We start from the raw sequence: 25,497 nt of genomic DNA on the forward strand, positions 1-25,497 counted from the left end.
CCAAATTCACTTCCCAAATCAGGCAGTTTCCATAATCATTTAACAATTCATCAGTCTATCTCAAGCTCTATTGAAACAAAATACCACCAAGGGGTTTATACAAGCTTTAGCTCCCTGCTCTTACTGGGGGACTCGCCTGGCAAAATCACCAGAGCAGGCTTTGCTGCAAGTTGGAATATATGACTCACAAAATATAACTAAGTCAACTAAAATACCTCTCGTAAACCATTACATATTTCCCAGTGCAGAGCATGTAATTTGTTTCCAAAGAGCTGGGAACTGTTTTAAGATAAAGCAAATGTGAACTTGACTTGCCAGCAGCCAATCACCTGACTGACCTGAAATACTGCCATTAATTGTAACATTTAAGATGTCAAGTCCTTTCCCAGTCACCAATCACATAGGACGCTCATTATTTCCTTTGTCCTCTCACTGTTGTCTTTTCATAGATGAGAAGACAAATGCCAAGGTAGAATAAAGGTGAACAATTTACCAAGTAGTCATGAGCGTAATCCATAAGTAAAGCTAAGAACTGAATCCAAAATGGTGCCTTCCCACCTCTAAAATCCCATCTGCAAAGCACTGCTAAAAGAAAACATGACAATGGCTTTTCTGCAGTTTCTGTATTTATGTATGTCCTACTGTTGGGAAAATTTTTTTTTTCTACAGTTCAGGAAGCAAAGGGATGCTGAGTCAATAAAAGATTTAACTGTTTCCACTGTTTAAAGCTATTATTGCACAGAAAGTTTAATTGATTAGCATTTAAAATCAGATTGCAGAAAGCGACTTTAACCCCCAAAGTGATCTGACTTCGTTACTTTTATTTTTTAAATATATATTTTTTAGTTATAGGTGAACACAATATCTTCATTTTATTTTTATGTGGTGCTGAGGATCGAACCCAGTGCCTCACACATTGTAGGTGAGTGCTCTATCTCTGAGCCACAACCCCAGCCCTGACTTCATTACTTTCAAAAAAAAAATTTTTTTTTGGTACAGGGGATTGAACCTAGGGGCACTTAACCACTGAGCCACATCTCCTTTTGATTTTTCTATTTTGAGACAAGGTCTCCGTAAACTGCTCAGGACCTCACTAAATTGCTGAGGCTGGCCTTGAGCTTGCAATCCTCCTGCCTCAGCCTCCCAGGCCTCTGGGATTACACGTGTGCGCACCTGGCCTCCATTGCTTTTGTTTCTCATTATTTTGATGTTTATGTGAGACTTGTGCCTAGAACAATTCAGTGAAAGACTAGAGAACAAATGCTTTTGAAGCAAACCTTTTCATAGACACAACTGGGAGAATGTCAGTATTTATTCAAATTTGAAAAAAATTAATTAAACCATCATCTAAACAAGAGAGCCAAAAATGTGAATGAAAAGAGGGCTGAACTCAAGCAATGAAAGAAACACTTGGGTACTTAGCTTAGAGAAGGCAAGATCCCTGGTCTCATCAGTTGAAGAATAGGATACCATGAGAAACTGTCATTCATCTTATACATGCCACTAAGACAATTATCGCTTTCTGTACTTGACACAGTTTTAGCTGCTTAAAAATGACTCCTCATATGGCTACTGTGAGAAGAAAATTAAAAATTTCCCGTTTAGTCTGTTTACATTTGTTCCATATCTTGGACTGAAGAAAATTATAATTAAGATCTACAAAATCACTGATTCCATCTTATATCGGTGTGAGGAAAATATAGATTATATTTTAGTTACTTTTTATTTTAATGAAAAGTATTAAAACTTTTAATCAAAAATTTGTATGGACCAGGTATGGTCATGCATGCATCTAATCCCAGTGACTCAGGAGGCTGAGGCAGGAGGATTGCAAGCTCAAGGCCAGCCTCAGCAACTTAGTGAGACCCTGTTTCAAAATAAAATAAAAAGGGCTGGGGGTATAGCTCAGTCAGTACCTCTGGGTTCAATTCCCAACACAACCAAAAAAAAAAAAAAAAGAGATAAGTTTATGTGGCTGAAAGACATATAATTATTACATAGGGTGATGTTAATTATTACCTTAAATAAAAATTTCAGGCTGGGGATGTAGCTCAGTGGCAGAGCGCTTGCCTAGCATGCACTAGGCTCTCAGTTCCATCCCCCCTCCCCCAAATTCCAAGACAATCACAGCAGAACCTAGTCTTCCAATTCCTTTTTTTTAATTAATTAATTTGGTTTTGGGTACCTGGGATTTTTTTTAGTTGTAGGTGGAAGGTGGATACAATATCTCTATTTATTTTTATGTGATGCTGAGGATGAAACCCAGGGTCTCAAACATGCTAGGCAAGTGCTCTACCACTGAGCCACAACCCCAGCATTATTATTATTATTATAATTTTGAGACAGGGTATCACTAAATTGTTCAGGGTCTCAGTGAATTGCTGAGGCTAGCTTTGAACTTGTGATCCTTCTGCCTGAGCCTCTGAAGCTTCTGAGCCGCTGGGATCACAGGTGCGCACGCGCGAGTGTGTGTGTGTGTGTGTGTGTTGTGTGTGTGTGAGAGTGAGAGAGAGAGAGAGAGAGAGAGAGAGAGAGCCTGCAGAGAGCCTGCACCTGGCTTCAGTTCCTTTAAAATCACTACAAAACACCTGATTTTGAGGAAGGGTTTACCCTCAGTGTTGGATGTAAATTCCTATTAGCATAATTTTACACCACAAAAACCCAGCCTTCCTCAATTTACACATTTTGTTATACAAAAGCAGCAGGTGAGCACTTGCAAAAGTTAACCATTCGACTTCAGCACATACTTGTCCTCTCTAGTTCACAAGTCTTAGTTTTGGAGCATTTCACAAAGTAAGGAATTTATATTTGAAATGCTTTAAGATGCTCAACTGCTTGAAAAACTCTTTTCTCCATCATGGATTTCCTAATACTAAGAGCATAAGCTACATGGATTTTTAAAAAGTTTTACATTAACAGCTTTAATGTGGAACATGGATTGCCTGAGTATTATCCTGAAAGAAAAATAAAATTATTTTAACATCTGAGAATTTTTAAAATCTGAGGGTTTATTTATTTATTTATTTTTTTACCAGTTTTGCTTGTCTTTTTAACATGTAAATGGGGCAAACACTGCTTACTGTATTTCAATACTGTTTCCTCCCTCTTCTTCTATAATATTTTTAGCTGCCTGCCCAGCTAAAGGTAACATTTTCTAGAATCCCTGATAGGTAAGTGTGATCCTATGACCAAGTTGTGGTCATTGGAACTTGAGAAGTGACCTGTGCTAATTCTATAGAATGGCCTTAAAGAGAAGGGCCTGCCTTTATTTTCTTCTTCCTCTCAACAGGAATGTAAAGGCAATGGCAGGAACTGCAGCAACTGTCTTTAAAGCCAAGTCTTGAGTATGATAGAAGAAGAAAGGCAGAGCCTAGGTTTCTGACCCTTTGTGGAAGAGTGCCACCATCCCAGTTAGCACTTTTACATCAGAGGAATGGAAACTTCTGGCATGGGAAGGCTATTAACATTTTGAGGAGTTCTATTATACCAAATAAACCTATATTTTAGCTAATACAATATGACAAAGTAATAAAATTGTCTATGTGTGTTTTGTTCTATTTTTAAAAAGTTACAAAAGCAGCCATATAAAGAACATTCTGCAAGCCATTTGGCATCCAATAGTGCTGCCACTCTTCTTTTGGAAGTGCTTTCTGAGAGGATAAACAATTTACCTAATATCTTTCAGTCCCAAGATGGCAGTTCTCAGGTTGGTCACCCAGCTTACTCATCAAATTTGGCCCAAGTGATTCTGACAACTTTCCAAACATCTAACTCACCACTGAAGGTGTCACCAGTAATACTACCTTAAAAATAAGCAATAAGGTCCCATACTTCCTCCTCTGCATTCTTCTCCATTCTATCTCTCCCTGTGTCTTAGCAGAAGGTCCCGTGTGATGATAAGCCTCAATACTCAAAAAATCCAAATCAATCATGCTATTAAATGATATTAACTATACCTCTTCCCCTAAGGATGTAAGGAACACAGAACTGGAGCCAGAGTTTTCAAGTTCAAATAATAGCCTTGACACGTCCTAACTATCACATCTATGAGATGGTAAGGATTAGAATGGTTTCTTGGGTAGAACACTTAGAACAGTACTTACACTTAATAAACACTTAGTAAATGTTTTTAATAAATGCATTTGCATCATGTAAGTATGATACATGCATACATATGTGTGTATATGTAGTGGGTGTGTCTGTCATGCACACAACACACATTTGTGCATGTATGTCTACATGTATATGTGTCATATATGCTCATCTTCTATATGATGGGTGTTGTATGGTTTGGATATGAAGTGTTCCCCGAAGACTCATGTGTTGAAGGCTTGATCCCTGATGCAGGAATGTTTAGAGGTGGACTATTTAACAAGTGATCAGATCATGAGGGGCTCTGACCTCATCAGTCAATTATCATTTGAGGGCATTATTGGGAATTGCAGGAGAGAGGACCTGGTCCAAGGAAGCAAATCACTGGGGGATATGCCCTTGGGGACTATATCTTTTCTCTTATTCTTTCCTTCTCTCTCTCTCTCTCTCTCTCTCTCTCTCTCTCTCTGCTTTCAGCCTGCCATGAGCTGAGCAGCTTTCTGCCATCATTCCTTTCTATTATGATGTCCTTCCTCACCTCAGGCCCAAACCAATAGAGCTAGTCAACTATGGACTGAAACCTCTGAAACTGTGAACCTACAGAAATCTTTCCTCCTTTAGTTGTTTTTCCCAGGTACTTATCACAGCAAAGAAAAGCTGGCTAGCATAATAGGTCTATATGTATTGTGTACATGTATATCTTCTTTTTTTGTTCCCCCAGTGCAGGGACCAAACCCTGGGCTTCACCCATGCCAGGCAAACACCCTACCACTGAACTACATCCCCAGCCCTACATATCTCCTTTTCTTAACTGATATCACATACATATTCTGAGTTCTGTGAAAAGTAAGTTGCTTCATAAAAATAGTCTCCTTAGGGCTGGGATTGTGGCTCAGTGGTAGAGTGTTTGCCTAGCATGCATGAGGCACTGCATAAAAATAAATAAACAAAATAAAGATATTGTGTCCATCTACAACAAAAAATATAACCCCCCCCCAAAAAAAAAAAAAAAAACACAAAACAAAACAGTGTCCTTTTGTCCTGAATTCAAAACTGTCAGGGCTCATTCTCTTGCTTTTGTAATACACCTAACAATTAAGTGTATTTACCATTTAACTATACCCCAAAGAGCTCTGAAAGGCACAGCAGGATCTTCAGCTGCTCTGGCCCTGCCTCAGCAGGGGCATTTAGCATGTGGGTGCAGAGCAGGAAGGGCCTCAGGCAGCTGCCCTAAGTTTTGGGAATGGATATCTAAAGAGGAGAAAGAAAAAAAAAAAAAAGAGGCAGATTTGTCATTGCTCATGTCTCCAAAGTAGGACATATTTATAACACCAATATGGAATCACAAAGCAATTTATGCTCATATATATACCTACATAAATTATTATTCCCCACTTAACCAGAATTTGAAATGCTCTACAGGCCTCAGCTATTTGCAAAATAGTCAGGTATAAAAAGAACAAGTGGTCAACACCTACCATAAAGAAGCCCACGTCCTCCTGAGGTAGAAGCACTCCTGGGCACCCTCTCCAGGCTACTGAGTGGAAAATAATGAGGCTTTCTGCACCACTTAAATTTATTTGGAATGAACATGGACTAGTTTATTAATTTATGTGTGTTAAAGAGACTTCATCTTAAAAAACAAAAATAAAACATGGCAGCAGATGAGCTATTAGACCTCCATGATAACACTGGAGAGTCAAGTAGACCGACTTGTTGAAACACAGCCTTGTGCAGACTCAAGTGAAAAGTCTATGGGCACATCTGCCTCAATAACCGTTGTGATTTGAAGATACCCACTCTCACACCAAAGGACTATTCATCACGGTGCTGCTTCCACAAATTATTGAGAAACATTCCATCAAGTCCATTTCATTCTGTTTACAGGGCAAACACACATATAAACTAATTTTTAAATATTTGAATTTTTCAATGATGGTCATTTAAAATATCTTCAGTGCTTTATTGCAATAACCTGAGTTCTCCAAACAACTTATGTGATCAAGTCATTTGCTGAAATGCCAGTTAGATGAGGGGTGAGTCACTGGACGTGAGCAAATTAGGTAGAGTGGTTTTTACAGCAATCAAACTGTAGATATTTTTAAATCAAGTAAGCACAGCTTGCCATTTTTAGTACAAAGTTACCATGGGAACAATAACATATAACCTGTCTCTGAGACCCCAGAGACAACTTTTCACAGGTAATAAATTTATTGCAATCGTTAAATGAATCATTGTATCTGAGACTAAAATATATGAGACTAGAATTTGTTAGGCATTCAGACACTGCCTTAATTCACGCTAGGCTTCTAAAGAAGCGGGTGCCAGGTGATGATTGTGTTTCACCATGTTATTATAGTCACTGACATCATTTCTGTGACACAACTTATGGATTTCATCAGTTTTATTCCCAACTATCTCTGGTTTCCCAATTGCATTAAACTAGCAATGATAATTTGCTATACTCAGAAAAATGCCCTTTTGAAAAGGTCAGATTCTTCCCAACTGAATAGGTTCCAGCAGGATGTTCACTGCCAATAGCAGCAGCATTTATATACAATGAAAGTCTGAAACTTGTTAATACAATCATTGAAACAGCCAGCTGCTATGTAAGAGAGAAACATATACATACGCAGGAGTACTCTGCCACCAGAAGAAAACGCTTTGTTGAACACATTCTATGATTTTGCTTTTCATCCTTATGATTTCTCTGCTTACAGATATATCTATACCAAACTGTGGACTATTCTTCAAGGCCAAGGGCTGCCTTGTTATCACTGTACTCCCTGAACTTACAATTGCCTTTTAGGGCAGGGTGTGGTGGCACATGCCTATAATCCCAGTGGCTTGGGAGGCTGAGGCAGGAGGATCCTGAGTTCAAAGCCAGCGACACCAACAGCAAGGCACTAAGCAACTCAGTGAGACCCTGTCTCTAAATAAAATACAAAATAGGGCTGGGGATGTGGCTCAGTGGTTGAGTGACCCTGAGTTTAATCCCTGGGGAAGGAAGGAAGGAAGGAAGGGAGGGAGGGAGGGAGGGAGGGAGGGAGGGAGGAAGGAAGGAAGGAAGGAAGGAAGGAAGGAAGGAAGGAAGGAAGGAAAGAAAAATTGCCCTTGGGCCATGAATATGCACAATGAGACTTGGGAAGCTGACTAGGAAAGCAAGCTATGCCTCAAACAGTACCTCTGTGTCCATTCAGATCTTGGACTCAGCTATAGCAATCTTCTTTTTCCTCATGTATCATTGTAGTTGCTTATGACAATCACAAAACAGTTGAGCTGTTCTGTAAGCATTTTTTGAGATGCTTCCTCAGAAGAATAGAAACACAGAAAACTCTCAATTCCCTGGGCAGGTGATCTACAGTGGGGCACAACTTCTTTTCCTTCCTGCCTCAATTCCTTATTTGGAGGAGTCATCTAACCTTCAAGGAAGGGTCAACAGCAGTCAAACTTTTTATCAGAGAGATTTCAAATAATATGAGACCATGATGACACATCACAAAGGGAGATTAGGCAAATGGACTGGAGGTGGGGGAGGGAGAAAGAAGAGAGTTTGATGGCTGGCCTGTCTGTGGCCCTGTGATTTTTATTTGATATTTTGAAGAACAAAAACTCACTTCCAAATATCGGTAAGTATTAGAATAACAAGCACTTGCTGTTTCGTGTTCCAATGAATCCTTAATTCTAGAAAATCAAGGTATGGGTTTCTGCATTCTCAACTTTTCCCTCAAAGAACAATATTATTTTCATTTCAAATAATGTTCATGAGGGCTTAACCATTTTGTAGAAATAATTTTAAAATGAGTTTTTCAAACAGCCCATTTAGGAGTCTCAGTATGTGAAAACTTGTTGATTTTTCTCACAAAGGTGTTAATGTGAGAGGTGCCAACTGAAAATTTACACCTGGCCCCCAGGATGGTGAGGTCCATTGAGATGTTCCAGACAAGAAAAAGGGAGACATATATTCTGGATGATGAAGATCCTGCTAGGCTGTGACCTTCCTGCCCCGCTCCTCCTTGCCCTCCCTACAAAAGCACTTTGTGACCCTGAACCACAAGGGATAGAGCTTTGAGGCAGTAGCCCTCTTCCTTCTCAAAATCCTTGAATAAGCCTGATTCCTTCCTCTCAATGCCTCAGCTCCTGAACACTGACCTCTGAGCGGTGGGCAGAGCAGATCTTTTTTTTTTTTTTTTTTTTAAAGAGAGAGAGAGAGAGAGAGAGAGAGAGAATTTTAATATTTATTTTTTAGTTTTTCGGCGGACACAACATCTTTGTTTGTATGTGGTGCTGAGAATCGAACCCGGGCCGCACGCATGCCAGGCAAGCGCGCTACCACCTGAGCCACATCCCCAGCCCCCAGACCAGATCTTTAATTCCAGTAACATCCCTGGCTACTGCCCACCAGATGCCAGGAATATCACCCCCACTCCTAACAATGAAAAATGTCTCCAAACACTGCCAAATGTCCTCTGGAGGGCAAAACTGACCCCAGCTGAGAACCATCAGTCTAACTGACAAACTCTTGAGACAAAAAAAATAAATTTTTTTTTTTTTTTTTTTTTTTTTTGCTTTCTGAAGAAATCTGAGATGTCCATTTCTCCCCAATCTCTGAAAGAATGAGTCCCGAATCCCCAAATCTTATGTAAGAGGGAAGAGCTTACACCCGCAGAAAGTCACACATCTTCAAGCCACCAACAAGGTAGAGGTTTCAAATCAGCAACTCATTCTATGTCACAGTTACTTCTGTCAGAAGCTTTGTTTTTCTTTCTAATATGTCACTTGTCATGCTAGGCTAGGGAAACTGTGATTCAATCACAAAGTAGATATACTACCGTTTCTGTACAAATTCCTAAAAGCTAAAATAAGATGATAAGAAATAAAAAGAACTTTCACATCCATATTTAGACTATAGTTTTATTTATTTACTTATTTACTGGTGCTGGGATTGAACTCCAGCCTTCACGTAAATTAGGTAAGCTCTGCCAAGGCTACACCCCCAGTCTCAAACTGCACTTTTATATTTTGAAGTTTTTACACTGAAGACAAAAAAGCATATGACAAAAGAAGCTAATTGTAAGAATGGATTCTTATGAGTGTAGCCTTTCAAGGTTACTGAGATCCAAATGTACACTGTACACACACGAGGACTGGTGAGGGGCAATGCTGTGTACCACAGCAGACAAGACTTAGAAAATATTTAGCAGTACCATTTGGTCCTGGCCTTCATCACCCATGCACCCTATTAAAAACTGCATTTCCAAAATCATGTTGTAGGAGAATTACATTTGTGATTATTGTTGCCCTCAAATAAATAAATAAAAGTTTGAGGCCTTATTGAGGAATAAGAATATTTCTGTGAAGTGATGGGTAACAGCCGCACACATAATCTCATTTGACGGCTGACTAAAGCTGCTTTCCAGAATAAATCAAGCTTGTGCTATAGCCCAAGTGCTGGCCTCCTCTTCGCAGGGTGAGCAGCTATGTAAAATATTCCAGGAGCAAAAAGTGCTCCATCAAATTACTTAGGGAAACTAGGTAAGCTTAAATCAACCAAGAACTTTTCATTTTCGTGAGTAACATTGCCAAACATGGAAGGAATACTTGAACAGAAGGGCTACAGTTAAGTCTCTCTTGGGTTACCTTGGCTGCATTGCATTAAGATATTAATGGAATATTGGACTTTTCCCCTTCTCTCTTAACTAAGAGTTTGCATCTTCAATGAAAATTTGGTCTTTGTAATCACACAAATAGGGTCACATTTGTTTTTAGAAGAAATACATATTTTTGCCAGGCATAGTGGTACATGCCTGTAATCCCAGAAATTTGGGAAGGTGACGCAGGAGGATCACAAGTTTGAGGCCAGAACTCAGCAATTTAGTGAGAACCTCTCTCAAAATAAAAAATAAAAAGGCTAGGGATTCAACTCAATAGTAAAGCACCCCTGAATTCAAACCTCAAGTACTAAAACAAAAACAAAACAAACAAAAATACACATTTTAATATACTGAGAATTTTTATTTTCTAATCTTATATCAAATGTTGGATTAAATAAAAATACCTCGTATCACTTTAGCTCAGCCTCTAAGGCTCCTTCCATGTATTCCCTCTACTGAGAAGCTTTTTGGGTCCCTACCTATGTTGTACCCATTAATACTTGTCACATGGGTTTGCACTGGGCATTAACTTCTTGACCATCTTCATTGACAGCAGAGCACCTTGAAGGGAGAGATTGTTTTACTAATGCCAATACTAGGTACACTTGTTACATACTAAGTTCATGGATACATACCTTTAATTAGGAATCATGTGACCAAGCTGCTTACTGTGAAAATCATGTCTTTTTTTAAAAAAAAAAAAATTAACAATCTTTAAATCTCTAGCTCAGCACTAGTCCAGTAAATATTTAGTGAATGGATAAAATTTACATAGAATAAAAAGAAAAAAAGACATAAAATCCTATTCAAAGCAATAAAAGTCATTACTGTGCATGATGATTTTTCGTTGGTACAGGTACAGGGTCTCTCTAAGTTTTCTAGGCCCTCATTAAGTTGCTGAGGCTGGCTTTGAACTCACGATCCTCCTGCTTCAGCCTCCGGGGTCATTGGGATTACAGGTGTGCACCACCACGTCCAGCTGGACTCGCATGTTATAATTCACAGTCTCTCTCAGTGCACAACCACCTTCAATAGAGAGAGATTTTCTATAACTTAAACTCTATTTCCTCTTTTCTTGCATTCTACATAAATATTGAAACAATGGGACCCCTTCCTCGGGGCTCATAGAGCTTAATAAGGTCCCTTCTTAGTAAAATGGTGATTCTTAGGCTGTAGAAGTTTTGACATTCAAGCTGAGTGTGGTGGTGCACACCTGTAATCCCAGAAGCTTGGGAGGCTGAGGCAGGGGTTTCGCAAGTTCAAAGCCAGCCTCAGCAATGATGAGGCACTAAGCAACTCAGTGAGACCCTGTCTCTAAATAAAAAAAAAAAAAAAAAAATAGGGCTAGGGATGTGGCTCAGTGGTTGAGTGCCCCTGAGTTCAAACCCTGGTACCCCCACACTGCCAAAAAAAAAGGAGTTTTAACATTCAACAAGACTTGTAGGCTCTCTAGTCCTAGAGAAAATACTCAGCAAGAAAAAAAATTTTTTTTTGATGTGTTATCCACTACTTATATTCTCCACTGTAAAACAGTCTTTCTTAAAATTAATAGAAGAGCTGATTTGGCTTTTCATTCTGTGTCAATATGATGATGAAAATAATACCATTTGGGAAATGTAGTGCAAGTAAGCAGCTAAAAAAAACTGTTTAGAAACTGAATTTACCCTCAATGATGGTTGGACTCTGCTCTCTTTCAAAAAGAGATAAAACCCAAAGACAGTAGAATGAATTGGACATTACTTTCTGTTTTTGTTTTTTTTTTTTTTTGTGGTGCTGGGGATTGACCTCAGGGCCTTATGCATGTGAGGCAAGCATTCTACAACTGAGCTCTATCCCCAGCCCAAATCAGACATAACTTTCCTATGTTCATATATGAATATACTAACCAGTGAAACTCCACATCATGTACAATCACAAGAATGGGAAGTTATATTCCATGTATGTAAGATATGTCAAAATATGCTCTACTGTCATGTATATCTAAAATGAACAAATTTTTTAAAAAGAAAATAAAAAGACATAAAATCCTATTCAAAGCAAGTACATGCATGTACTACAACCAGTATGTTTGCTATTCAGTAGGGCCAGGGACATAGCCACACAGCTACCATCTGAAGCTCTTATGACCAGGATGGTTATGTGGGAACTCAGAATCAGTGTCCCCTAAAGTTTCTTCATTCATTTCACTAAGATGTTCTATCTACCTGAACTTTCTGAATTCTACAGAAGGAAAGCATGATATCCCACAGAATTATACTTGGCCTTAATGGATTTAATTTTTTCCTATAAAAACATAAAACTACAGAAACTACAAAAGATCTTAAAATAAATTTAAGAGTATGCAAAAACATTATTGGGGGATGTAAAAGGTCAAAGCATGAAGAGCTATATCATACACACAAATAGAATATTCAATATAAATATAGTAATGACCTTGACTGTCAGGAAATTGTTCTATAAATTCATTGTAATCCCATTCAAAATTCTAACAGGGATGTTTGTTAGAAACATCAGAAAAGCTGATTCTGAAAGCAAGGATCAAGAATAGCTCAACCACTTTTAAAGAAGAAACTTGTCCTAAGAGATAGCCAGTCTTATTATAAATCCATAGTAACTAGAACAGTGTAACATTAGCACAGGCCAAATAGACCAAAGGAATAGAATGGGATCCAGAGATATACTCACACATTTAGTAGGAAAAGATGTGTGTGTATTATATATATTCATAACATACAAAACTCAATGCAGAAAGATGAATCATTAAGTATGTGGTGGCTTATGTATAGAAAATATAAAATAATAGATTTCTACCTCATAGCAAAAATAACATTCAGATGGAATAAAGACTAAACAATGAAAAGCACAATTTAAGAAAAACTTTAAAAGAAAATAAAGGAAAAGAACACCTTCACGGGATAGGGTTGTGGCTCAGTGGTAAAGCGTTTTCCTAGCATGCGTGAGGCACTGGGTTCGATCCCCTGCACCACATAAAAAATAAACAAATAAAATAAAGGTATTGTGTGTATCTACAACTAAAAAAAAAATTTTAAAAAAGAACACCTTCATGACCTTGGGGACAGGAATAATTTTTAAATAAGGCAAAAATAAAAAGCACAAGCTGGGCACAGTGGCACATGTCTGTAATTCCAGTGACTCAAGAGGCTGAGGCAGGAGGATTGCAAATTCAAAGCCAGCCTCAGCAATTTAGCTAGACCCTGACTCAAAATAAAATAAAAAGGGCTGAGGATGTAGCTCACTGGTAAAATGTTCCTGGGTTCAATTCCCAGTACTGTGAAAATCAAATCAAATCAAATCATATCACAAAAGCAGGAGGCAGGAGGATCATAATTTCCAAGCCCGCCTCAGCAGTTTAAAGAGGCCCTGTCTGAAAATGAAAAATCAAAAGGGGCTCAGGGCAGTGGTGCACACCTGTAATCCTAGCAGTTCAGGAGGCTGAGGCTGGAGGATCTTGAGTTCAAAGCCAGCCTTAGCAAAAGCAAGGTGCTAAGCAACTCAGTGAGGCCCTGTCTCTAAATAAAATACAAAATAGGGCTGGGGATGTGGCTCAGTGGTCCAGTGCCCCTGAGTTCAATCCCCAGTACAAAAAAAAAAAAAAAAGAAAAAGAAAAGAAATACCATTTTATAGCTATCATTTTGTTGTTGTTGTTTTTCAGTACTAGGGATTGAACCCAGGGGTACTCTACTACTGAGACCTTTTTATTTTTATTTTGAAACAGGGTCTCACTAAGATGCTGAGGCTAGCTTCCAACTTGCGATCCTCCTACTTCAGCCTCTTGAGTAGTACCATCACACCCTATATTTTTTTTTGAAAGATTAAGCAATGTGATTGTACCAAATGCTAATGAAGATGCTCAGAAGCTAAGGTACTCATATATTACTGGTGGCAGTATAAACTGAAGTCCCAGTGATAGCCTACAATTTAAGCCAGCTCTGTGGGAAGACCAAGAATTCATTTTACTGACTGTAGACACTCTGGCCAACAAGGAGAGAAAATTTCTCACTATGGTTAATTCGGACAACTCCTAAAACTCCATCTTCTTAGGAGACTAACTAGGAGAAGGCCTCAACGGCTATTATGTCTTTATATCCTAAAGGCAGAAAACACTCATATTGATCATTTCCTGCATAAATATGCAATCCCTACCATTTCCTGTTTATTCACCACTCCTAGAAATATATTTTCCATTTCTGATGTGGACAACAGAAATACTGTACCTTCACAATAAGCTGTATGACTATCTCATTTTTTTCATGTGCCTATCTCATTTCTTGACAAGTATTTTCAAAGACCTTCTCATAGCTACTGTGACAGAAAATATCCCCGAGTTTTAAAATAATGTTATTGATGTTGAATAAAAGCTGCCAACACCAAAGTTCATAATGTAGGATTCCATTTATATAAAATGGAAAACCAGGCAGAACTGTGTTGGCAGAAATTAGGGGTGATTACTAAAATAGGTACCAGAACAGCAGCTTGAGGGGGGATGTCTAAGGGCCTGGGGATGTTTTGCTGTTTAAACAATGTCATGCTGGGGATGGAACCCAGGGTCTCAGGCTTGCTAGGCAAGCACTCTACCACTCAGTGACACCCCCAGCCCCGTGTTCTGCTGCTTTTTTTTTTTGGTGGGGGGTGTACTGGGGCACTTGACTACTGAGCCACCTCCCAAGTCCTATTTTGTATCTTATTTAGAGACAGGGTCTCACTGAATTGCTTAGTGCCTCGCCATTGCTGAGGCTGGCTTTCAACATACGAACCTCCTACCTCAGCCTCCCAAGCTGGTGGGATCATAGGCATGTGCCACTGCACCTAACCCCGTGTTCTGTTTCTTAATGTAAGATCCTGTTACATTTGTAAAAATTTATCAAGCTGTATGCTTATGATCTGCCTACTTTTTGTGTATGTATTCTATTTCAATAACAAATTTTTAAATGATTTTATAATAATCATGCCTCTTACAAAACATCTAAAAATATTTGTGACAAGATATCATTATATAATAGAGCTCCAAACAGTTTGGGGGAATCCAGTACAATGGCTTTGCAAATGGTAATAATTCATGTAATGGAAATTTATCCCTTTAATGTACTGAATTTTATTTTACTTACCATGGAAACTGTCAGAATATGCCAAATGAGAAAACTAAAAGGAAAATATCAAATAAAGGGCTGCATCAAATAAAGTTATCTTAAGTGCTTGAATTACTTTGCTAATTACACCTCCATTCTTCGCTCCTTGTGTGAAGGAACAGATGTCTGAATTTAAGTTCCCATTTTAAAATCTGCCATTGAAACAGTCTTTTCAGGGAGGCTGCTCTAAAAACCACATTTTTAAACCTAAAAGTGGCTTGATATACATATAAAATAACAGGTTTTCAAAGTTCCATGTAACTTTCACTTCCAATAGTGTCCCTTTTTAAAATCTTTTTTTTGGGGGGGGAGGCAGGGGTGGGGGGTGACTGGAGATTGAACCTGGAGCACTTCACCACTGAGCCACATCTCCAGCCCTTTTTAATTTTGAGACAGGGTCTGTTAACCTGCTTAGGGCCTCGCTAAGTTGCTGAGGCTGGCTTTGAACTTGGGATCCTCCTGCCTCCACGCCAGGCCCTTGCTCCTTCTCTTGCACTCTTTTGTAAACCCACTCAGATCCCTGAGAAAACAAATGGTCTCTATTTGGTGGGGAGGAATTAAGGATGAAGGAGCAGGGAGATAGGAAGGGCAGAGAGATCTGTGGCTATAACAAAAGGATCTCTGAGAGTAACAAGGGGGAAATCAGTCCTGTCTCTTCTAACCCATGCATCTCTCAAACACATGGAAAAATCTAATAAAGACATGACCACATACCCTAAGGACAGAACGTGTGGGAAGGTTGCCTTAAAGGCTTAATCTGGGCAGATTTGATTAAAGCTAAGGAGATGAATTCTAAATTTGGAAAGGCCATCACAGTAATTAAGGATGTGATTAGATCCTTCATGTCTTTCTACTTAATGAAGAGAAGGAAAGATGATGAAAATGATGTTAGTAACCAAACAAACTTCATAGATTCAGTCCTCTCCAGAGAGAAAGCATCCTAAATGTTAGAACAAGTTACCAAGAGAAACAGCATCTGATATCCAGGATGGTTTGGGTACCATTTAAAAAACTCCAAAGACAGAATAAATCAGATGGTCTGCCAGACTCCCCATGATACCTCTAGATTGTCTGTTGATGTTGGAAAAGGCTAAAAACAAAACTTTCTTTAGCTATCAAAATCAAGCATCTTTTTATTTTTATTTATTTATTTATTTTTGGTACTGGGGATTGAACTCAGGGGCACTGACCACTGAGCTACAACCTCAGCCCTATTTTGTATTTTATTTAGAGATAGGGTCTCACTGAGTTGCTCGGCACCTCACTTTTGCTGAGGCTGGCTTTGAACTTGAAATCCTCCTGTCTCAGTCTCCCAAGCCTCAGGGATTACAGGCATGTGCCACCACACCTGGCAAGCATCCTTTTTATAAGGGGGGGGGGACTTATATCAGAGATCCTCCCATTCCACAGATATGCTCAAGCAAGTCCCCAGTGACAATACTGCTAAGAGTTTATAATACTGTGAAGCACAGAAGGTTTTCAATCTCTCCTGCTCTTAAGCAGTTGTTCTTGAGCTGGTAAAATATTGCTCTCTTCTCCCTATTATCTGACAATTTCTGGAGATGTTTTTTGGCTGTTGCAACTAGGGAAATGTTACAGCATGTAATGGGTAGAGGTCAGTAATGCTGCTAAATGCCCTCAAATGCACAGAACAGCTCCCCATAACAAAGAATCTTCCATGCCAAAATGTCAAAGGTGCTGAAACTGAGAAATATTGCTCCAAAAGTGTATTTAAATGTGAAGAAAAAGGGACTTCATTTGTTTCAGTACTTGTCATCAGTTGCTCCAAAGAAGAAAGTAGAATTTAACAGTCCTACAGAAACCAAATAAGGGCTGGGGATGTGGCTCAAGCGGTAGCGCGCTCGCCTGGCATGCGTGCGGCCCGGGTTCGATCCTCAGCACCACATACAAACAAAGATCTTGTGTCCTCCGAATACTAAAAAATAAATATTAAAAAATTCTTAAAAAAAAAAAAAAAAGAAACCAAATAAATACACAAACAAATACTAAGGTCAATTGAACTTCTACTCTCAGTTTATTTACTTATTTATGTTTCTTGTAGATCAACCCAGGCACTATACCACTGAGCTACACTCCCAGTCCAAGATCATTTACCATGAATCTTCTTATACCAAGTTCAAATATACCGAGTGACATATAACTATTAAATTTCAAAAGATCAAGTTTAATTGCTTTTTTTCTTTTTTGCAGCACTGAGGATCAAACCCAGAGTCTCACTCAGGCTAGGCAAGTGCTCTACTGCTGAACTACATCCCAGCCCTAAAATTAAATTTAAATGAGATCGATCATCAAAAACAGCAAGGGGTTGGGGGTGTAGCTCAGTGGTGTAGCTCACTGTAAGTGCACAATAAGCTTAAACAGATTATTAAACAAGATTATTCTGAACTTTGTGTGAACAAGCTTAACAACTTGGATAAAATGGACAAAGTCCTTGAAAAAAACACTTTACCAAAACTGAAACAAAGAATAGATCCGAATCGTTCAATCGCTTAAAGAAATGTAAATTAATAAAAATCACATTTCCACAAAGAAAATGCCAGACCTAGATGGCTTTATGGGTGAATTTTTTTTCAAATATTTAAGGAAGAAATAATACCACTTTTTTTTTTTTTTTTTTTTGGTACTGGGGACTGAACTCAGGGGCACTCAACCACTGAGCCCCATCCCCAGCCCTATTTTGTATTTTATTTAGAGACAGGGTCTCACTGAATAGCTTAGCACCTCGCTTTTTGCAGAGGCTGGCTTCTAACTCACGATCCTCCTGCCTCAGCCTCCCAGGCTACTGGGATTTCAGGCGTGTGCCACCGTGCCTGACAAATAATGCCACTTTTAAAATTAATTATCAAATAGATAAGGATGAGATTCCATTTCAACCCCCATCCCTTCTGGAGGCACATCAAAGATCACCCATATCTCTTCCCATCCCAGAAAGCTCACATTTCTTTCTCTACCCTTTAAAGGGAGGAGGCAACCCATAAGATTCAAACATTTTTTTGCAAGATTGATCTGTGGGTGTCCATGTAATCAACTAAAATTTGTTACTCCCATGTGGCTCTCAGTCTTCCCATCAAATCTTATTTTCTGTTCTCTCCCACACCTACTCTGCCATGTCCAGGCCAGTTTCTTCAGGATCCCACCAGTCTACCTTGCTCCCTCCTACCTCTCTGCACGGGTTACCCAGTCTTTTCCAGCCTCTTGACATAACTCTGATCCCTATGGGATGCTCCATATAGCCACAAGGCTTCACCCTTCCCAAAACTGTTTCTATTCTTTCATTTGGAATTTTACAATCAGACACTAAGGATTCTCTATCTCAGTGGGGTTCTTTTCTTCCTTCTGGGAGACTGTCATTTCCTTCCAGCTGTCACTTGCCCGCTTAAAATCCCTTCCCTACAGCCAAGAGAATAATGACCAAGTTCTTTCCTGGCATGTCACTGTGTGGCCTGGCCTCAGCTCTCCCTGTTCCCCCATATTCAGACCCTTCCCAACTCCTCAAGCTGTCCATACGACAGCTGCTGTCATGGTCCCACTTCTGCACATCTATACCCAGACCCTAGAATGTTCTTTCCCAAAGCCCCAGATATCCTGACCCTCATCATCCTGCTCCATCCTTCAAAACTCAAAAGTAACCACCTCCCAGGGAAGCTCTGAAATACCACCTCCCTCTTTTGTCCTTAGTTCTTTTTCATTTTCCTACAGGATCTTGTTTATCTGCCTTTGTGAAATGACTGGTCATTTGAGGACAAAATCTTTCTTATTGATTTTTCTTTTTTGCTTGGAGACTTAGCACAGTCCTTGGCTCACCTGACCAAGGCCCTGTGAACACTTGTTAAGTTATGTTCCTTCGAGAGCCTCAGTGACAGGTATGTAACAGGAATACAGAGCCCTAATTAGAGTTGGGTGCATCCAAGTTCAATGGCATGGCAGTTGATATTTATTTAACTCTAATTCACACAGTAAAGAAGGAAACATAAAACTGCTTGTTGTTGCTCTTTTTTTTTTTTTTTTTTTTTTTTTTTTTGCTGTGCTGAGGATGGAACCCAGGCCCTTGCTCATGCCAGGCAAGTACTCTACCGCAGAGCCACATCCCCAGCCCTTTCTGTTTCCTTTTAATCCCCAGGGCAAAAATGAGTTCCATTTAAGCAAAGTGTTTCTCCCCACGCTTTCCCTAACTTTAAAAATCTGACAAGAAGAAAGTACTATTCACCAGAGGGAGGAAAATACTTTATAACATCAGAAGAAGAAAAGCTAAAGGCATAAAAAGTAATGGAAGAACATTCAAGCTGCTCTTTAAATTGTTTTCGGTTTGTGTATGCCCGAAGCCATCAAATTACTTTTAAAGTGACTTCAAGTGCTGAAATTCTGTTATTCTGTGAAATTCTGTGATAAAAATATTAATATTATTCAAGAACAACAATGTCTTCTACCTTATTTCATTTACTTTAGTTTATCATACAATTAATACATAGAAAAGCATAATTTTATATACCTTGCAATCAATACATTTATAAGATAGAGAGATCTTAACAAAATGCATTTGATATGACAAAATCCATGCTTTTTCAACAAACGTCTATGAATCACCTACAATATGCCAATCATTTGAATGAACACTGGGATATAATAATGAATAAAACAATCTCTGCATTTGATGAATTTGGTATTTGAACCAAAAGGGAGGCATTTTAAAAACACAAGCCAAATAATCATAATCAGAAAAATCATGGTAAATTTATTAAATGGATGACAATGGCTCAAAAATACAGTAGAAGCTCTCTTACCTATAATTCACCTAAGGTATCATGCCCAATTACCCTGTATCTGCTTTTTTTTTTTTTCCTAAACCATACTGACCACGGTCCACAGAACTTGGGTTCTAAATTCTTCTCCAGGATGTCTGTGTAGTGCTCCCACCAGCTGAATCATGTTCTCAAGAAGAACCCCTTGGGCTGGGGATGTGGCTCGGGCGGTAGCGTGCTCACCTGACATGCGTGCAGCCCAGGTTCGATCCTCAGCACCACATACAAACAAAGATGTTATGTCCGCCGAAAACTGAGAAATAAATATTAAAAAAATTCTCTCTCTCTCTCTCTCTTTAAAAAAAAAAAAAAAAAAAAAAAGAATCCCTTGTGTTCATTCCCAAACCTGTTCAGGCCAGTTTATTTGTATCATAATCATGAAATTTTATTCGATATTACATAAATAAAATGAGTGCCAAAACAAAGTTCTTCTTTTTTTGAAAATCATGTTCGGGCTGGGGTTGTGGCTCAGTGGTAGAGTGCTTACCTAGCACACGTGAGGCACTGGGTTCGATCCTCAGCACCACATAAAAATAAAATAAAGATATTGTGTCCACCTCCAACTAAAAAATAAATATCAAAAAGAAAAAAGAAGATCATGTTCATTGCTTTGGAAAGTCTTTGCCAAAATAATTATGGGCAAGACAATTATAAATGTTTAAGGGGACTGGGGTAGGTAATATAAAGTGTCTGTACACAGATCAGCTCTCAATGCCTTTATGTTCTCATTCTACCTTAAAAGAATCTGAATCTGGAAATCAGAAGCCAATGAACTGGGCTATGATTTATGTAAGAAAAACCAAGGAACTTCAATCAGGATGTCACACTCGAAGCAAGGGCTCAAAAACAAACTGTCAGCAAATGACTGTTTCAAGTTAAATCAAATGTTTAGGACATATATATGGCTCTTGTATGATTCACCGCTTTAGCATTTTCATTAAACCATTCAATTCCTTGATTCCCAGTGCAGAAGATGAGAAGCATCTCCTCTAGGAAGCCCTTGGAGGGGCCAAGTGGTTTGGGCAAGAGCTTTTGCTAGAGAAAAAAATAAAGGAAAGAATTAATTATTTCCTGTTTGTGACAAACAGGACTCTGTGGTATTGGACTGTGAGATTTACTCACAATTTCAGCCTGCCCCCCTGATTTGAAAGAACACTCTCCAAGACCATCAGGGGTGGGCTCTTTATTAGACCTTTACACTCAGAGGGAGGCCAGCTAGCACATCCTGCCCTTACTCATTGGGAGACCATTCCTTTGTTTCCAACTGCATCTGAATTCCAGAGCAAATTTCTAGAATCAAGCCTTGCACATATGTATCTGCAGTACTCCCTTTGGAGCACAGGCCTACGTGTGGGGTGAGGAAGGACCTTCTGGTACAGACAGCTCTCAAGAGAAGAGGGCAGAAGCCAAAGCTGGAAGTGTTAAAGAGGGTACACATTATGGCTTCCTCCACCAGTTTCCTTGGAGAAGAGCCCACCATCCTGTAGGCGGGCACATGGAAAATGCCAGCATTTAACCCAACTACAAAATGATGCTTGTAATACTGGCTTCAGGGAACCGAATAGTGTTAAAACAATTAGGAGGCTGTTTGCCCATGTTTTTCAAGCATAATATTACTCTCTCATTTCTTTTTCCTAAATTACACACTTGTAGATTTGCAAGGGTGCAAAGAAGTAATTTCACAGGATCTTTTTTTATTTTAGAGTAAACTGGGGTTAAGAAAAAAAATGATTCACCCAGGATCACACAGCAAATTAGGGGGTAAGCTGGGGCAGGCACCAAGCCTCCCTGGCCTGCCAGGCTTTTCCCTCTTTCCTGGCTCCAGTATCAGGCACACCTGAGAGCTTTTGTGAACTGCAGAAACCACACCACTGGGTGGTTGGCTAAAACCTGTAATCCTAGAGGCTGAGGCAAGTGGATCAAAAGGTAGAGGCCAGCCCCAACAATTTGGAGAGATTCTTAGCAACTTGGCAAGACCCTGTCTCAAAATTAAAAAATAAAAATAAAATAAAAAGGGCTGGGGATATAGCTCCATGGTAAACCACTCCTGGGTTCAATCCCCAGTACCAAAAGAAAAAAAAAAAAAAAAGGGGGGGGGAGAAAAAGAAAGAAGAAACAAAGAAATGTAAAAACCCAGGCCCTGCCTAGGCTTACTGAATCAGGCACTTTTTCATCCAAATTTCCAGGCTGTTTGTAATCCTTACAAAAACTTCCTTTCAACTGAGCTTGGTAGCCCAGGCCTGTAGTTCCAGCTACTCAAGAGGCTGAGGCAGGAGGATGGCTTTTGGTCAAGAGTTCTAAGAACAGCCTGGGGAACATAGTGAGACCCATCTTGAAAAAACAACAACAAAAAAATCTTCCTTACTACAAAAGGAGTCAAAACAATTATTTTGATGCTTTCTGTATCTGATCATTTTATATGCAATTTTCAATTTAAAATTATGGGCAGCTAATGAAACAAAATCAGCATTTCTCTCTGAATATATGAGCCATATGGAAGCATCAGGGCTATTCTACAAATGCCTTCTAAGAAGTTACTGCATTTAATCGATTTAGTTACTATGTCTTAAGGCCTGTGAACAGAGTAACACTATCAAAATTCTGTTGGCCTAAATGAGTTTCTGTCAGATAAAACCAGAGTTATCACTGGTGGGGAGAAGGCAGGTTGGGGGATATGTGGAACCCTTCAGCCAGATAGTTTCAACACACTCATTTAGGTTGTGTATTACATACAAACAATACATCAACATCTTCTCATTGTGTAAAACAACCAAAGTTACTGAGTAGTCAAACATACTTGAAACATTAATTGGTTCATTCCATTTACATGAACCATCCAGAAGAGGCAAATCCACAGAGATGGAAAGTAGGTTAGTGGTTGCTAAGGGCTGGGGGAGGGGAGAATGAGGAGTGACTACTAATGGGTACAAGGTTTCTTTTGGGGGTGATGAAAATGTTCTCATATTAGATAGTGGAAATAGTTGCACAACTCTGAATACATTCAAACCCACTGACTGGGAGACTTGAATGTGCGAACTGTATATGAATTATAGCTAAACAAAGCCAGGGGAAAATCATTGTCTCAACAATTTTGAAAATGCATGTTTTAAGATACATCGAGAGAGAATTGTACACAGACTACTGTTCATTATTTTATTTTTCTACTTAAAGATTTTCAAATACCTTAAAATGTGATTCCAGAGAGACTTTTATTTCCAGAAGCCTCATCCATTTTACCAGTGGATCAATTCATACCAGGCTAAGGAAGTGACTTGTATAAAAACCAATTCAATGGACCCATGTTCAGGATTTTCCCAACATTAAATCATTTCAGTTAAAACATTCAGAAGGGTATGTTCAGTAATTAAATACATCTGGAAAAATAAAACCAGTTCATGGCCCTGTAGTGTAGTATTTACTAAGAATCTAAAGGAAATCAGTATGTCTCCTTTCTGGCTTGAAAGGAACTTTCTTTTTAATGTAAAACTTAAAACTAAAAACCAAGGATACTGCCAAAACCAGTGAAGTATGCACAAATTAACATAAATTGGCGATTGAAGTGTAGAACCAATAATTGTCCAAGACACAAAGTACTTCCTTGAGAACAGGCCTTTGGCTTGGACACTGGCTTCGTGAGAATTTCATCTACCTTCCACACCTATTGAAAAATAAAGCCCAGCCCCAATTAAGTCCAGAGTGTTGTGAAAGCATGTGAAGAAGGTCCCCATGTGGTCATTCTATGCTCAAATTCGACATACAAATGTAAAAGCCCGTTGTTCAGAACCAAAATAACTTTATTTCAAGACAACTAATTTGTGCTTTACTCAAATCTGTACTTCTGCAGAACTGCAACATCTTTGGCTGCTACTACTGCAAATGCAGCCACAGGGTGAGCCATAGCCATCATTTACTTTTGTGTAAGGAATCTCGTCTAAAAGGGATCCTTGAGTGATGGGACTACTCACCACTCACACCGGGGCATTAAAAGAAGCAGGAACCAGAGCTACATTTTGTCCTTTCTAGAAGGATCTAATCCTTAACTTTTGGGGAAGAAAATTTCATGTCGGATTTTTTTTTTTTTCCAGGGAGGGGAAAGGAGGCTTACTTTCATATTTGGAGCAATGTAAAATTTTAAAATTAAACTATAAAATTCTTGGAGCTTCTTTTTAAAAACAAAATAAGTGCCCTCCTTACTATGCCTCACCCCAAATTATAATCAATACAGAATTACCACTTCTCTTCCCCCCTCCCCCCACTTCATTGCAGAGGTAAGGGGATGGGGGAAGATGAGGAACGTGGGAGGGGGGCCAGCAAGCAATTCCCAAGCCCTCACCATTAACCTGCAAAGGTTAAACCCACAGACTTCCTCATTAGAAATGCTTCAGAGGGGCGCTCCACAGTCTTTGTGGCGCTTGTGGCTGGAGCTGTCACTGGGGAAGGATAATGAAAGAGAGAGGAAACCTTTCCCAAGCACAGCTCTCAGACATACATTTCCAGGAATACCGCGGAATTAGGTTAATTTCCAAGGCACTCTTCACGAGTTTTCCTTCCGATCGAGTCCCCGTTTAGCGACATGTTGCTGACGGCAGCATTTCTGGGTGTTAAGAAGTGTCAGAAAGAATCCTACAGCCGCCTAACACCCGCCTCGGGCCAGGTTGAAGATTTTCACTCTCCTGAGCCGAGTCTTTCACCGTTGCTAGTCGTTACCCCAATTGCTTTGGAACCCGCTTCACACCTTCTTCACCTGCGCCCGAGCCGCATTTAGGTAGTTGGAACAGGGGACAAAGAAGAGACTCACCCGGGTTCCCCTCCCTTCCCCTCCCCTCCCACTTCCCTGGTTTCCGAAAGGAGCTCTTGGAAGACCCCGGGTTTGGGGAACAGAACATGTGTTTCATGTGGGTTTAAGGAGACTAGGAGGACGGCAGAGCGGGACATGATTGGACTCAGAGCTGGGAGCTCTAGCGACAGGGAGATCGTCCCGGGAAACCGGCAAGAAGGTACTCCACCAACCCCTTGAAATACAGCAGGAGCCTGCAAACCGGGACGCGCCGTCTGCACTCTCCACGAGCCCTGCTGAGGGCCCAGCTCTCTGGCCCCCCGCGCTTCGCACGCTGAGGGGTGCAGCCTGGGTGCACCCGGAGTGGGGACGCCCCCGGGATGGGACAGGGAGGCACACCTGGGCGATCTGGACACCTGCGCCAAGCCCCACCCACCTGCAGCCTCCATTCCCCCCACACCCGTCTCCACCCCGACACCGCGGAGGCTAGGAAGTGCCACCTGAACCGGGGTAGGGCGGGACCCCCGGCGGGGCGGGGGCGTGAGGCGGTGGCGGTGGCGCGGGGCCAGAAAGCTCGCTTACCCATGGCTGGAGACGGACGGGAGGGGCGCGGGCCGCGGGCTCTCGGGCTCCCCGGGGACGGGTAGAGCGGGTGGCACAAGTTTGCAGGTCTGGCGGGCACGTGCGCGGGCCGGGCTCTGGGCTGGCTGCGCTGGGCTGCGCTGGGCTGGCCGCTGGCTTTGCTCGCTGCTGGCCGGGGTGGGAGCGCCGCGCGGCTCCGCCTGCACTGGGGGCCGGCCGCGCCGAGAGGGGCCCTGACGTCAGCGCCGGGGGCTTTGTGAGCCCGGAGCGAGGGCCCGATCGGGGGCAGCGGGCACTCCCAGACTGCCCGCGACGCTCTCGGCTTCCTCTGGGACCCCCGAGCGGGAGGCAAGGGGCGCGGGAACCGGAAGAGCCAGCAAGGCAATGGGGAGAGAGGGGAGCTGGGTTCTAGGATCCCGGAGAT

The 25,497-nt window shown here is 40.5% G+C and overlaps 1 protein-coding gene across 1 annotated transcript in view; it reads right to left on the reverse strand.

Moving 5' to 3' along the window:
• The window catches only part of Gpm6b (glycoprotein M6B), a 162,867-nt gene extending 137,662 nt beyond the window's left edge, over positions 1 to 25,205 (reverse strand). The window contains exon 1 of the mRNA XM_077106905.1: positions 25,074 to 25,205. Within this exon, the coding sequence (XP_076963020.1) occupies positions 25,074 to 25,077 (4 nt within the window). The 5' untranslated portion in view covers positions 25,078 to 25,205. The remainder of the gene's footprint in view (positions 1 to 25,073) is intronic.
• Positions 25,206 to 25,497: the final 292 nt, after the last annotated feature.

This window comes from Callospermophilus lateralis, chromosome X (genome assembly GCF_048772815.1).
Source record: "Callospermophilus lateralis isolate mCalLat2 chromosome X, mCalLat2.hap1, whole genome shotgun sequence".
NCBI classification, from domain to species: Eukaryota; Metazoa; Chordata; class Mammalia; order Rodentia; family Sciuridae; genus Callospermophilus; species Callospermophilus lateralis.